General features: G+C 49.3%; 1 protein-coding gene across 1 annotated transcript in view; it reads right to left on the reverse strand.

Annotated features, from left to right (window-relative positions):
• LOC121559394 (WD repeat domain phosphoinositide-interacting protein 2) overlaps nucleotides 1-13,997 on the reverse strand; it is a 63,855-nt gene that overhangs the window by 14,530 nt on the left and 35,328 nt on the right. Inside the window, 4 exon segments of the mRNA XM_045218821.1 lie at nucleotides 10,339-10,403; nucleotides 10,405-10,417; nucleotides 10,517-10,570; nucleotides 10,573-10,595. Coding sequence (XP_045074756.1) covers nucleotides 10,339-10,403; nucleotides 10,405-10,417; nucleotides 10,517-10,570; nucleotides 10,573-10,595 — 155 coding nt within the window.

The following is a 13,997-nucleotide window of genomic DNA, read 5'->3' on the forward strand; positions in this document are numbered from 1 at the left end:
CTATCAGTACTACTGCTGCTACTACTACCACTGCTATAGTACTACTGCTGTTACTACTACCACTGATATAGTACTACTGCTGTTACTACTACCACTGATAGTACTACTGCTGTTACTACTATAGTACTACGCTGTTACTACTACCACTGATATAGTACTACTGCTGTTACTACTACCAAGTACTACTCTGTTACTACTACCACTGCTATAGTACTACTGCTGTTACTACTACCACTGATATAGTACTACTGCTGTTACTACTATAGTACTACTGCTGTTACTACTACCACTGCTATAGTACTACTGCTGTTACTACTACCACTGCTATAGTACTACTGATGTTACTACTACCACTGATATAGTACTACTGCTGTTACTACTACCACTGATACAGTACTACTGCTGTTACTACTATAGTACACTGCGTTACTACTACCACTGCTATAGTACTACTGCAGTCTACTACCACTACTATAGTACTACTGCTGTTACTACTGCCACTGCTATAGTACTACTGCTGTTACTACTACCACTGCTATAGTACTACTGCTGTTACTACTACCACTGATATAGTACTACTGCTGTTACTACTACCACTGATATAGTACTACTGCTGTTACTACTACCACTGACTACAGTACTACTGCTGTTACTACTACCACTGATATAGTACTACTGCTGTTACTACTACCACTGACTATAGTACTACTGCTGTTACTACTACTGCTACTACTGTACTACTACTACATGCACAGTACTACTCTATTACTTACTACAATTGCTACTACTGCTACTACTACTACTGCACTACATGCTACTACTACTGCTGCTGCTACACTGCTACTGCCACTACTACTACAGTACTGCTGCCACTGCTACTAAACGCTGCTACTACTACTACTACTACAGTACTACTGCCACTGCTACAGTACTACTGCTGCTACTACAGTACTACTGCTGCTGCTGCTGCTACAGTACTACTGCTGCTACTACAGTACTACTGCTGCTACTACAGTACTACTACTGCTGCTACAGTACTACTACTGCTACTACAGTACTACTGCTGCTACTACAGTACTACTGCTGCTACTACAGTACTACTGCTGCTACTACAACTACAGTACCACTGCTGCTACTACTACAGTACCACCGCTGCTGCTACAGTACTGCTGCTGCTGCTACGTACTGCTGCTACTACAGTACTACTGCTGCTGCTACTACAGTACTGCCAATGCTGCCACCACTGCCGTACTGCTGCTACTGCAGTACTACTGCTGCCACTACAGTACTACTACTGCTGCTGCTACAGTGCTACTACTCAACAGCACAGTGCTACTACTGCTACTACAGTACTACTGCTGCTACTACAGTACTACTGCTGATACAGTACTACTGCTGCTACTACAGTACTACTACTGCTACTACTGCTGCTACAGTACTACCGCTGCTACTGCAACAGCACTACTGCTGCCGCGCAGCAGTACTGCTGCTACTGCCGCGTACTACTGCTGCTACTACAGTACTACTGCCTACCGCTACTACTGCAGTACTACTGCTGCTGCTAGTCTACATGCAACTGCAGTACGTACTGCTGCTGCTACAGTACTGTCGCTGCACACAGTACTGCTGCTGCTACAGTACTACACTGCTACTACAGTACTACTGCTGCTGCTACAGCACTACTACTGCTGCTACAGTACTACTGCTGCTACAGTACTACTGCGCATACTACCGCTGCTGCTACAGTACTACTACGCTGCTGCTACAGTACTACTACTGCGCAATACAGCTTACCATCACTGCTGCTACAGCACTACTACTGCTACTTGCTACTACTGCTGCTGCACAGTACTACTGCTGATACTACGCCGCTACAGTACTACTGCTGCTGCTACAGTACTACCACGCACTACAGTACTACTACACATTAACAGTACTACTGCTGCTGCTACGTACTACTACATGCTGCCATAGGCTGCTTAGGTGCTGCCACCGCTGCTGCTACAGCACTACTGCTCTGCCACCAGCATTACTACTGCTGCTACAGCTACTACTGCTGCTGCTACAACAGTACTCACTGCTGCTGCTGCTACAGTACTACTGCTGCCACTACAGTACTACTGCTGCTACTACACAGCACTACTGCTGCTACTACGTACTACTGCTACAGTACTACTGCTGCTACTACAGTACTACTGCTGCTACCAAGTACTACTGCTGCAACTAAGTACTACTGCTGCTACTACAGTACACTACTACTACTACAGTACTACTGCTTATACTACCGCTGCTACAGTACTACTGTCTCTAACCAGAAAAAATGAGCCGGTTTCCAGCTACAATAGCCAATTACAACATTAACAATGTCTACACTCTATTTCTGATCAATTTGATGTTATTTTAATGGACAAAAAAATTGCTTTTCTTTCAAAACAAGGACATTTCTAAGTGACCCCCAAACGTTTGAACGGTAGTGTGTATACACACAAACACAACCAGTCAAAAGTTTGGACACACCTACTCATTTCAGAGTTCTTCTTTTTATTTTTACATTGTAGAATAATAGTGAAGACATCAAAACTATGAAATAACACATAGCTGGAATCATGTAGAACCAAAAAAAGTGGTTAAACAAATCAAAGTATATTTTGATATCTGAGAATCTTTAAATAGCCACCCTTTGTCTTGATGACAGCTTTGCACACTCTTGGCATTTGGGGGAAGTCATTTCAGTCGCTGTGGTAGCTGGCGTGGTATAGTGTTGAGTCATCCGCATACAGTAGACACACTGGCTTTACTCAAAGCCAGCTGTGGCATGTCGTTAGTAAATACTGAAAAAGTAAGGGGCCCAGACAGCTGCCCTGGGGAATTCCTGATTCTACCTGGATTATGTTGGAGAGGCTTCCATTAAGGACACCCTCTGTGTTCTGTTAGACAGGGTAACTCTTTATCGCACAGTATAGCAGGGGGTGTAAAGCCATAACACATAGGTTTTTCTCAGCAGCAGACTATGATCGATAATGTCAAGCCGGACTGGAAGTCTGCGTGGGTGGTTGGATGGCCTAATGAGGTTACCCACCCAATGCATATGGCTGACTGGCACATTTCTTAAAATGGCAGAAATTAAAATATTCCCGGTCATACTTGCCAGCCAATTTGATAACGTGACCTTTCATCCCCAGCAGTGTTGTAGGTCTTTGTGGTAAGGGGTGTCATCGGGATACCTGTTAGGGATCTCATTAAGGGCTCAGCACCGCCGTTAACCTGATAGGAACATAGAACGATGATATTTGAAATAAACTGCCCGGTTTAACAGACCATCCAAAGCGCTGCCTCAAGTGAGTATATGGAGTTCGATCCCGCAGACCTGTTATGCTAAGCGCTATGCACGAACAACTGAGCCACACAGAACAGGACCACTCAGATAATCAAAAGCCTACAGTATGTGTGTGTGTGCTACCTGTGTTGTTTCATCAGTGTGCTACCTGTGTTGTTTCATCAGTGTGCTACCTGGTGTTGTTTCATCAGTGTGCTACCTGTGTTGTTTCATCAGTGTGTTACCTGTGTTGTTGAGTTTTCATCAGTGTGCTTTGTACTGTGTTGTTTCATTAGTGTGCTACCTGTGTTGTTGTCATTAGTTGTGCTACCGGTGTCGTTTCATCAGTGTGCTACCGTGTTTCATCAGTAGTGCTACCTGTGTTGTTTCGTCAGTGTGCTACCTGTGTCGTTTTCATCAGTGTGTACCTGTTTTGTGTCATCGGGTGCTACCTCTTGTTTCCATCAGTGTGCTACCTGTGTTGTGTCATCAGTGTGCTACCGTGTTGTTTCATCAGTGTGTTACTGTGTTGTTTCGTCAGTGTGTTACCTGTGTTGTTACATCGGGTGCTACCTGTGTTGTTTCATCAGTGTGATACTGTGTTGTTTCGTCAGTGTGTTACCCTTGTGTTGTTTCATCAGTGTGCTACCTGTGTTGTTTCATCAGTGTGCTACCTGTGTTGTTTCATCAGTGTGCTACCTGTGTTGTTTCATCAAGTGTGCTACCTGTAGTTGTTTCATCAGTGTGCCACCGTGTTGTTTCATCAGTGTGTACCTGTGTTGTTTCATCAGTGTGCCACCGTGTTGTTTCATCAGTGTGTTACCTGATGTTGTTTCATCAGTGCTACTGGTGTTGTTTCATCAGTGTGCTACCTGTGTTGTTTCGTCAGTGTGCTACATGTGTTGTTTCATCAGTGTGTTACCTGTGTTGTTTCATCAGTGCTGCTACCTGTGTTGTTCTCATCAGTGTGTTACCTGTGTTTATTTCATCAGGTGTGCTACCTGTTTGTTTCATCAAGTGTTTTACTCTGTGTTGTTTCATCAGTGTGCTTCCCTGTGTTGTTTCATCAGTGAGCTACCTGTGTTGTTTCATCAGTGTGTTACCTGTGTTTTCTATCAGTGTGTTATTGTGTTGTTTAATCAGTGTGTTACCTGTGTTGTTTCGTCAGTGTGTTACCTGTGTTGTTTCGTCAGTGTTTTACCTGTGTTGTTTCATCAGTGTGCCCACCGTGTTGTTTCATCAGTGTGCTACCTGTGTTGTTCTCGTGTGTGTTACCTGTGTTGTTTCATCAGTGAGCACCTCTCCTCCCTCCTGTGGATCCAGGTTATAGAGGTACAGATATCCATCAGTGCTGCGACCAGGAGACGGAGTGAACTTCTGGATCCTAAACACACACAGTGTTAAAAACAAAACATACAAACTTCAATCAGACTCATTGGACTGTGTGTGCGCCTCAGTGTGGTGTTGGTAGGTCCCTGCAAGCTCAGTGGGTAGAACGCAACGCAACGCAGGTTGTTGGCTTCGCTTTCCACGGGGGCCAGTATGAAAATGTATGCACTCACTAACTGTAAGTCGCTCAGGATAAGAGCCGTCTGTTAAATGACTAACATGTAAATGGGCTCTAGACAGACTCTTCCATTAGGGCTCTAGACTGACTCTTCCATTAGGGCTCTAGACTGACTCTTCCATTAGGGCTCTAGACTGACTCTTCCATCAGGGCTCTAGACTGACTCTTCCATCAGGGTCCCTAGACTGACTCTCCATTAGGCTCTAGACCGACTCTTCTATCCGGGCTCAGACTGACTCTTCCATCCAGGGCTCTAGACTGACTCTTCCCATCAGGGCTCTAGACCCGACTCTTCCATCAGGGCCTCTAGAATGACCTCTTCCATTAAAAGGGCTCTAGACTGACTCTTCCATCAGGGGCTCTAGACTGACTCTTCCATTAGGGCTCTAGAATGACTCTTCCATTAGGGCTCTCAGACTGACTCTTCCATTAGGGGCTCCAGACGACTCTTCCATTAGGGCCTAGACTGACTCTTCCATTAGGGCTCTAGATTGACTCTTCCATTAGGGCTCTAGACGACTCTTCCATCAGGGCATCTAGACTGACTCTTCCATTAGGGCTCTAGACCTGACTCTTCCATCAGGGCTCCTAGACTGACTCTTCCATTACGACTCAGACCGACTCTTCCATTAGGGCTCTAGACGACTCTTCCAATAGGCTCTAGACTGACTCTTCCATCAGGGCTCTAGACCGACTCTTCCATCAGGGCTCTAGACTGATCTCTTCCATTAGGGCTCTAGACTGACTCTTCCATTACGGCTCTAGATTGATCTCTTCCATCAGGGCTCTAGACTGACTCTTCCACTAGGAGCTCTAGACCGACTCTTCCATTAGGGCTCTAGACTAGACTCCTTCATCAGGGCTCTAGACTGACTCTCCATCAGGGCTCTAGACTGACTCTTCCACTAGGGCTCTAGACCCTGACTCTTCCATTACGGTTTCTAGACCGACTCTTCCATTAGGGCTCTAGACTGAAAACTCTTCCATTAGGGCTCTAGACTGACTCTTCCATCAGGGCTCTAGACCGACTCTTCATCAGGGCTCTAGACTGACTCTTCCATCAGGCTCTAGACCGACTCTTCCCATCAGGGCTCTAGACTGACTCTTCCATCAGGCTCTAGACTGACTCTTCCATCAGGGCTCTAGACTGACTCTTCCATCAGGGCTCTAGACGGACTCTTCCATCAGGGCTCCAGACCGACCTTCCATCAGGGCTCTAGACTGACTCTTCCATTAGGGCTCTAGACTGACTCTTCCATCCAGGGCTCTAGACTGACTCTTCCATTAGGGCTCTTGAGACTGACTCTTCCATCAGGGATCTAGACCGACTCTCTTCCATTAGGGCTCTAGACTGACTCTTCCATTAGGGCTCTAGACCCTGACTCTTACCATCAGGGCTCTAGACTGACTCTTCCATTAGGCTCTAGACTGACTCTTCCATCAGGGCTCTAGACTGACTCTTCCATCAGGGCTCTAGACTGACTCTTCCATCAGGGCTCTAGACTGACTCTTCCATTGAGGGCTCTGAGACTGACTCTTCCATTAGGGCTCTAGACTGACTCTTCCATTAGGGCTCTAGACTGACTCTTCCATCAGGGCTCCTAGACCGACTCTTCCATTACGGCTCTAGACCCCTGACTCTTCCATCAGGCCCTAGACCGACTCTTCCATTAGGCTCTAGACTGACTCTTCCATTAGGGCTCTAGACTGACTCTTCCATCAGGGCTCCTAGATTGACTCTTCCATTACGGCTCTAGACTGACTCTTCCATCAGGGCTCTAGACCCCGACTCTTCCATTAGGGCTCTAGGCACCGACTTCTTCCATTAGGGGCCTAGACTGACCTTTCCATCAGGGCTCTAGACTGACTCTTCCATTAGGCTCTAGGACTGACTCTTCCATCAGGGCTCTAGGACTGACTCTTCCATTAGGGCTCTGACTGACTCTTCCATCAGGGGCTCTAGACTGACTCTTCCATTAGGGCTCTAGACTGACTCTTCCATCAGGGCTCTAGACTGACTCTTCCATTAGGGCTCTAGACGACTCTTCCATCAGGGCTCTAGACTGACTCTTCCATCAGGGTCTTAGACTGACTCTTCCATTAGGGCTCTAGAACCCCAGATCTCTTCTAATAGGCTCTAGACTGACTCTTCCATCAGGGCTCTAGACTGACTCTTTCATCAGGGCTCTAGACCGACTCTTCCATCAGGGCTCTAGACTTGACTCTTCCATTAGGGCTCTAGACTGACCTTCCATTAGGGGCTCTAGACCGACTCTTCCATCAGGGCTCTAGACTGACTCTTCCATCAGGGCTCTAGACTGACTCTTCCATTAGGGCTCTAGACTGACTCTTCCATTAGGCTCTGACTGACTCTTCCATCAGGGCTCCGGACCGACTCTTCCATTAGGGCTCTAGACTGACTCTTCCATTAGGGGCTCAAGACTGACTCTTCTCATCAGGCTCAGGACTGACTCTTCCATCAGGGCTCTAGACTGACTCTTCCATCAGGGCTCTAGACTGACTCTTCCATCAGGGCTCTAGACGACTCTTCCATCAGGCTTCTAGACTGACTCTTCCATCAGGGCTCTCAGACTGACTCTTCCATCAGGCTCTAGATTGACTCTTCCATCAGGGCTCTGAGACTGGACTCTTCCATCAGGGCTCTAGACTGACTCTTCCATTAGGGCTCTAGACTGACTCTCTTCCATTAGGGCTCTAGACTGACTCTTCCATTAGGGCTCTAGACTGACTCTTCCATTAGGGCTCTAGACTGACTCTTCCATCAGGGCTCTAGACTGACTCTTCCATCAGGGCTCTAGACTGACTCTTCCATCAGGGCTCTAGACTGACTCTTCCATCAGGGCTTAGACTGACTCTTCCATCTAGGGCTCTAGGGACTGACTCTTCCATCAGGGCTCTAGACCGGGACTCTTCTCATCAGGGCTCTAGACTGACTCTTCCATCAGGGCTCTAGACTGACTCTCTTCCATCAGGGCTCTAGACGACTCTTCCATCAGGGCTCTAGACGACTCTTCATCAGGGCTCTAGACTGACTCTTCCATCAGGGCTCTAGGACCGACTCTTCCATCAGGCTCTAGACTGACCTCTTCCATTAGGCTCTAGACTGACTCTTCATTAGGGCCTCTAGGACTGACTCTTCCATCAGGGCTCTAGACTGACTCTCTCCCATTAGGGGCTCTAGACCGACTCTTCCATCAGGGCTCTAGACTGACTCTTCCATCAGGGCTCTAGACTGACTCTTCCATCAGGCTAGACGACTCTTCCATGTAGGCTCTGAGACTGGCTGCTTCCATTAGGGCCCTAGACTGACTCTTCCATCAGGGCTCTAGACTGACTCTTTCCATTAGGCTCTAGACGGACTCTTCCATCAGGGCTCTAGACTGACTTCTTCCATCAGGCTCTAGACTGACTCTTCCATCAGGGCTCTAGACTGACCCCTCCATCAGGGCTCTAGACCGACTCTTCCATTCAGGGCTCTAGACTGACTCTTCCATTAGGGCCTAGACCGACTCTTCCATTAGGGCTGTAGACCGACTCTTCCATTAGGGGCTCTAGACTGACTCTTCCATCAGGCTCTAGACTGACTCTTCCATTAGGGCTCTAGACTGATTCTTCCATCAGCTCTGAGATTGACTCTTCCATCAGGGCTCTAGACTGACTCTTCCATTAGGGCTCTAGACTGACTCTTCCATTAGGGCTCCAGATGACTCTTCCATCAGGGCTCCAGACTGACTCTCCATCAGGGCTCTAGACCCGACTCTTCCATTAGGCTCTAGACTGACTCTTCCCATCAGGGCTCTAGACCGACCTCTTCCATCAGGCTCTCAGACCGACTCTTCATCAGGGCTCTAGACGACTCTTCCATTAGGCTCCTAGACTGACTCTTCCATCAGGGCTCTAGACCAACTCTTCCATCAGGGCTCTAGACTGACTCTTCCATCAGGGCTCTAAGGACTGACTCTTCCATCAGGGGGCTCTAGACTGACTCCTTCCATCAGGGCTCTAGGACCGACTCTTCCATCAGGGCTCTAGACTGATCTCTTCCATCAGGGCTCTAGACTGACTCTTCCATCAGGCTCTGAGACTGACTCTTCCATTAGGCTCTAGACTGACTCTTCCATCAGGGCTCTAGACTGACTCTTCCATCAGGGCTCTAGACTGACTCTTCCATCAGGGACTCTAGACTGACTCTTTCCATCCCAGGCCCAGACGACTCTTCCATCAGGCTCTAGACTGACTCTTCCATCAGGCTCTAGACTGACTCTTCCATCCAGGGCTCTAGACTGACTCTTCATCAGGGCTCTAGACCGACTCTCTCCATCAGGGCTTCTCAGACTGACTCTTCCATCAGGGCTCTAGACTGACTCTTCCATCAGGGCTCTAGACTGACTCTCCATTAGGGCTCTAGACCGACTCTTCCATCAGGGCTCTAGACTGACTCTTCCATCAGGCTCTAGACCGACTCTTCCATCAGGGCTCTAGACCCCGACTCTTCCATTAGGGCTCTAGACTGGACCCTTCCATCAGGGCTCTAGACTGACTCTTCCATTAGGGCTCTAGACTGACTCTTCCATTAGGGCTCCCAGCTGATCTCTTCCATTAGGCTCCTAGACTGACTCTTCCATTAGAGGCTCTAGACTGGACCCTTCCATTAGGGCTCTAGACTGACTCTTCCATCAGGGCTCTAGACTGACTCTTCCATTAGGGCTCTAGACTGGCACTCTTCCATTAGGCTCTAGACTGACTCTTCCACTAGGGCTCTAGACTGACTCTTCCATCAGGGCTCTAGACGGACTCTTCCATCAGGGCTCTAGACTGACTCTTCCATTAGGGCTCTAGACGACTCTTCCATTAGGGCTCTAGACTGACTCTTCCATCAGGGCTCTGGACTGACTCTTCCATCCCAGGGTAGACGACTCTTCCATCAGGGCTCTAGACGACCCCTCTTCCATTAGGGCTCTAGACTGACTCTTCCATTAGGCTCTAGACCTGACTCTTCCAGCTAGGGCTCTAGACTGACTCTTCCAATAGGGGGCCCTAGACGACTCTTCCATCAGGGCTCTCTAGACTGACTCTTCCATTAGGGCTCTAGACTGACTTCCATTAGGGCTCTAGGGACCGACTCTTCCATTAGGGCTCTAGACTGACTCTTCCATTAGGGCTCTAGACTGATCTCTTCCATCAGGGCTCTAGACTGACTCTTCCATCAGGGCTCTAGACTGACTCTTCCATCAGGGCTCTAGACTGACTCTTCCATGAGGGCTCTAGATTGGCATCTCTTCCATTAGGGCTCCTAGACTGACTCTTCCATCAGGGCTCTAGACTGACTCTTCCATCAGGGCTCTAGAACGACTCTTCCATCAGGGCTCTAGACTGACTCTTCCATTAGGGCTCTAGAGGACTTTCCAGTGTGTGTGTGTGTGTGTGTTCTTACAGTGGGCCAGAGCGCAGATGTTCTTGTGTCCAGAGAAGGGCAGTCGTACGGTGTGAAGGCTCGTCCTGAGTGAACATCTCTGTCACCTGTACACAGAGGAGGGACGTGATCAGACAACACACACACACACACACACACACACACACACACACACACACACACAGGAAGTCCCACTCACCTGAGAGGGAGGGTAGGGTGGTGGATGCCATCAGCACCTTCCCAAAGTAACTCCCCACGTAGTCGGCTCCTCCGCTGGGCCTAGACACACACCATGTTGAAATACAGGGTTAGGGTTAGCTAACACAGGGGAGGGGGAGACACACCATGTTGAAATACAGGGTTAGGGGTTAGGGTTGAGCTAACAAGGGAGGGGGAGGACACACACCATGTTGGAATACAGGGTTAGGGTTAGCTAACACAGGGGGAGGGGGAGGACACACACCATGTTGACATACAGGGGTTAGGGTTAGGTTAGCTAACACAGGGGAGGGGGGAGGACACACCATGTTGGAATACAGGGTTAGGGTTAGCTAATACAGGGGAGGGGGAGGAGACACACCATGTTGAAATACAGGGTTAGGGGTTAGCTAACAAGGGGGAGGGGGAGGACACACCATGTTGACATACAGGGTTAGGGTTAGCTAACACAGGGAGGGAGGAGACACACCATGTTGGACATCAGGGTTGGGTTAGGAAGGTTAGCTAACACAGGGAGGGGGAGGCGACACACACCATGTTGAAATACAGGGTTAGGTTAGGGTTAAGCTAACACAGGGAGGGGGAGGACACACACCATGTTGAAATACAGGGTTAGGGGTTAGGGTTAGCTAACACAGGGGAGGGGGAGGAACACACCATGTTGAAATACAGGGTTAGGAGTTAGGGTTAGCTAACACAGGGGGAGGGGGAGGAACACCATGTTGGAATACAGGGTTAGGGTTAGCTAACACAGGGAGGGGGAGGACATACACCATGTTGAAATACAGGGTTAGGGTTAGCTAACACAGGGGAGGGGAGGACACACACCATGTTGACATACAGGGTTAGGAGGTTAGCTAACACAGGGGAGGGGGAGGACACACACCATGTTGAAATACAGGGTTAGGGGTTAGCTAACACAGGGGGAGGGGGGACACACACCATGTTGACATACAGGGTTAGGGTTAGCTAACACAGGGGAGGGGGAGGAGACACACCATGTTGACATACAGGGTTAGGGTTAGCTAACACAGGGAGAGGGGGAGGACACACACCATGTTGACATACAGGGTTAGGGTTAGTAAAAGGAGGGAGGGGGAGACACACCATGTTGACATACAGGGTTAGGGTTAGCTAACACAGGGGAGGGGGACACACCATGTTGATATACAGGGGTAAGAGTTAGGTTAGCTAACACAGGGGAGGGGAGGACACACACCATGTTGAAATACAGGGTTAGGGGGTTAGGGGTTAGCTAACACAGGGGAGGGGGGAGGACACACACCATGTTGAAATACAGGGTTAGGGTTAGCTAACACAGGGGAGGGGGGAAGACACACACCATGTTGAAATACAGGGTTAGGGTTGAGCTAACAGCAGGGGAGGGGGAGAGAACACACCATGTTGACATACAGGGTTAGGGGTTAGGTTAGCTAACACAGGGGGAGGGAGGAGACACACCATGTTGACATACAGGGTTAGGGTTAGCTAACACAGGGGAGGGGGAGGACACACACCATGTTGACATACAGGGTTAGGGTTAGCTAACACAGGGGAGGGGGAGGACACACACCATGTTGAAATACGGGTTAGGGTTAGAAGGCTAACACAGGGGAGGGAGGATACACACATGTTGTACGCTACAGGGTTAGGGTAAGCTAACACAGGGGGGAGGGGGAGGGAGACACACCATGTTGAGCATACAGGGTTAGGGTTAAAGTTAGCTAACACAGGGGGAGGAGACACACCATGTTGACATACAGGGTTGAAGGGTAAGCTAACACAGGGGGAGGGGGAGGACACACACCAGTGTTGGAAACACAGGGTTAGGGAGTTAGCTAACACAGGGGGAGGGGGAGGGACACCATGTTGAAATACAGGGTTACCAGGGTTAGAGTAAGCTAACACGGGGAGGGGGAGGAGACACACCATGTTGACATACGGGTTAGGGGTTAGCTAACACAGGGGAGGGGGAGGACACACCATGTTGAAATACAGGGTTAGGGTTAGGGTTAGCTAACACAGGGAGGAGTGGGGAGGGCACACACCATGTTGACATACAGGGTTAGAGTTAGGGTTAGCTAACACAGGGAAGGGAGGAGACACACCATGTTGACATACAGGGTTAGGGGGTTAGGTTAGCTAACACAGGGGAGGGGGGAGGACACACACCATGTTGACATACAGGGTTAGGGTTAGCTAACACAGGAGAGGGGAGGACACACCATGTTGACATACAGGGGTTAGGGTTAAGAAGTTAGCTAACACAGGGGAGGGGGAGGAACACACCATGTTGAAAGACAGGGTTAGGGTTAGGGTTAGCTAACACAGGGGAGGAGGACACACACCATGTTGATATTGCAGGGTTAGGGGCCAGCTAACACAGGGGAGGGGGAGGACACACACCATGTTGACATACAGGGTTAGGGTTAGGGTTAGCTAACACAGGGGAGGGGGAGGACACACCATGTTGAAATACAGGGTTAGGGTTAGGGTTAGCTAACACAGGGGAGGGGGAGGACACACACCATGTTGACATACAGGGTTAGGGTTAGCTAACACAGGGGAGGGGGAGGACACACACCAGTGTTGGAATAAGGGTTAGGGTTAGTAACTACAGGGGAGGGGAGGACACACCATGTTGAAATACAGGGATTAGGGTTAGAGTTAGCTAACACAGGGGAGGGGAGGAGACACACCATGTTGACATACAGGGTTAGGGTTAAGCTAACACAGGGGAGGGGGAGGACACACCATGTTGAAATACAGGGTTAGGGTTAGGGATAGCTAACACAGGGGGAGGGAGGACAACACACCATGTTGACATACAGGGTTAGGGGGTTAGCTAACAAAGGGGAGGGAGGAGACACCATGTTGACATACAGGGTTAGGGTTAGGGTTAGCTAACACAGGGGGAGTGGGGAGGAACACACCATGTTGACATACAGGGTTAGGGTTAGCTTTACAGGTGAGGGGGAGGGACACACACCATGTTGGAAATACAGGGTTAGGGTTAGCTAACACAGGGGAGGGGGAGGACACACCATGTTGACATACAGGGTTGGGGTTGAGGCTAACACAGGGGGAGGGGGAGGACACACCATGTTGACATACAGGAAGTTAGGGTTAGCTAACACAGGGAGGGGGAGGGCACACACCATGTTGACATACAGGGTTAGGGGTTAGCTAACACAGTGGGAGGGGGAGGACACACCATGTTGAAATACAGGGTTAGGGTTAGCGCTAACACTAGGGGAGGGGGAGGACAGGCACACCATGTTGAAATACAGGGTTAGGGTTAGGGTTAGCTAACACAGGGGAGGGGGAGGACACACCATGTTGGAATACAGGGTTAGGGTTAGCTAACACAGGGGAGGGGGAGGACACACACCATGTTGGAATACAGGGTTAGGGTTAGGGTTAGCTAACACAGGGGAGGGGGAGGACACACACCATGTTGA

Source organism: Coregonus clupeaformis, unplaced genomic scaffold (genome assembly GCF_020615455.1).
Source record: "Coregonus clupeaformis isolate EN_2021a unplaced genomic scaffold, ASM2061545v1 scaf1824, whole genome shotgun sequence".
Taxonomy (NCBI): Eukaryota; Metazoa; Chordata; class Actinopteri; order Salmoniformes; family Salmonidae; genus Coregonus; species Coregonus clupeaformis.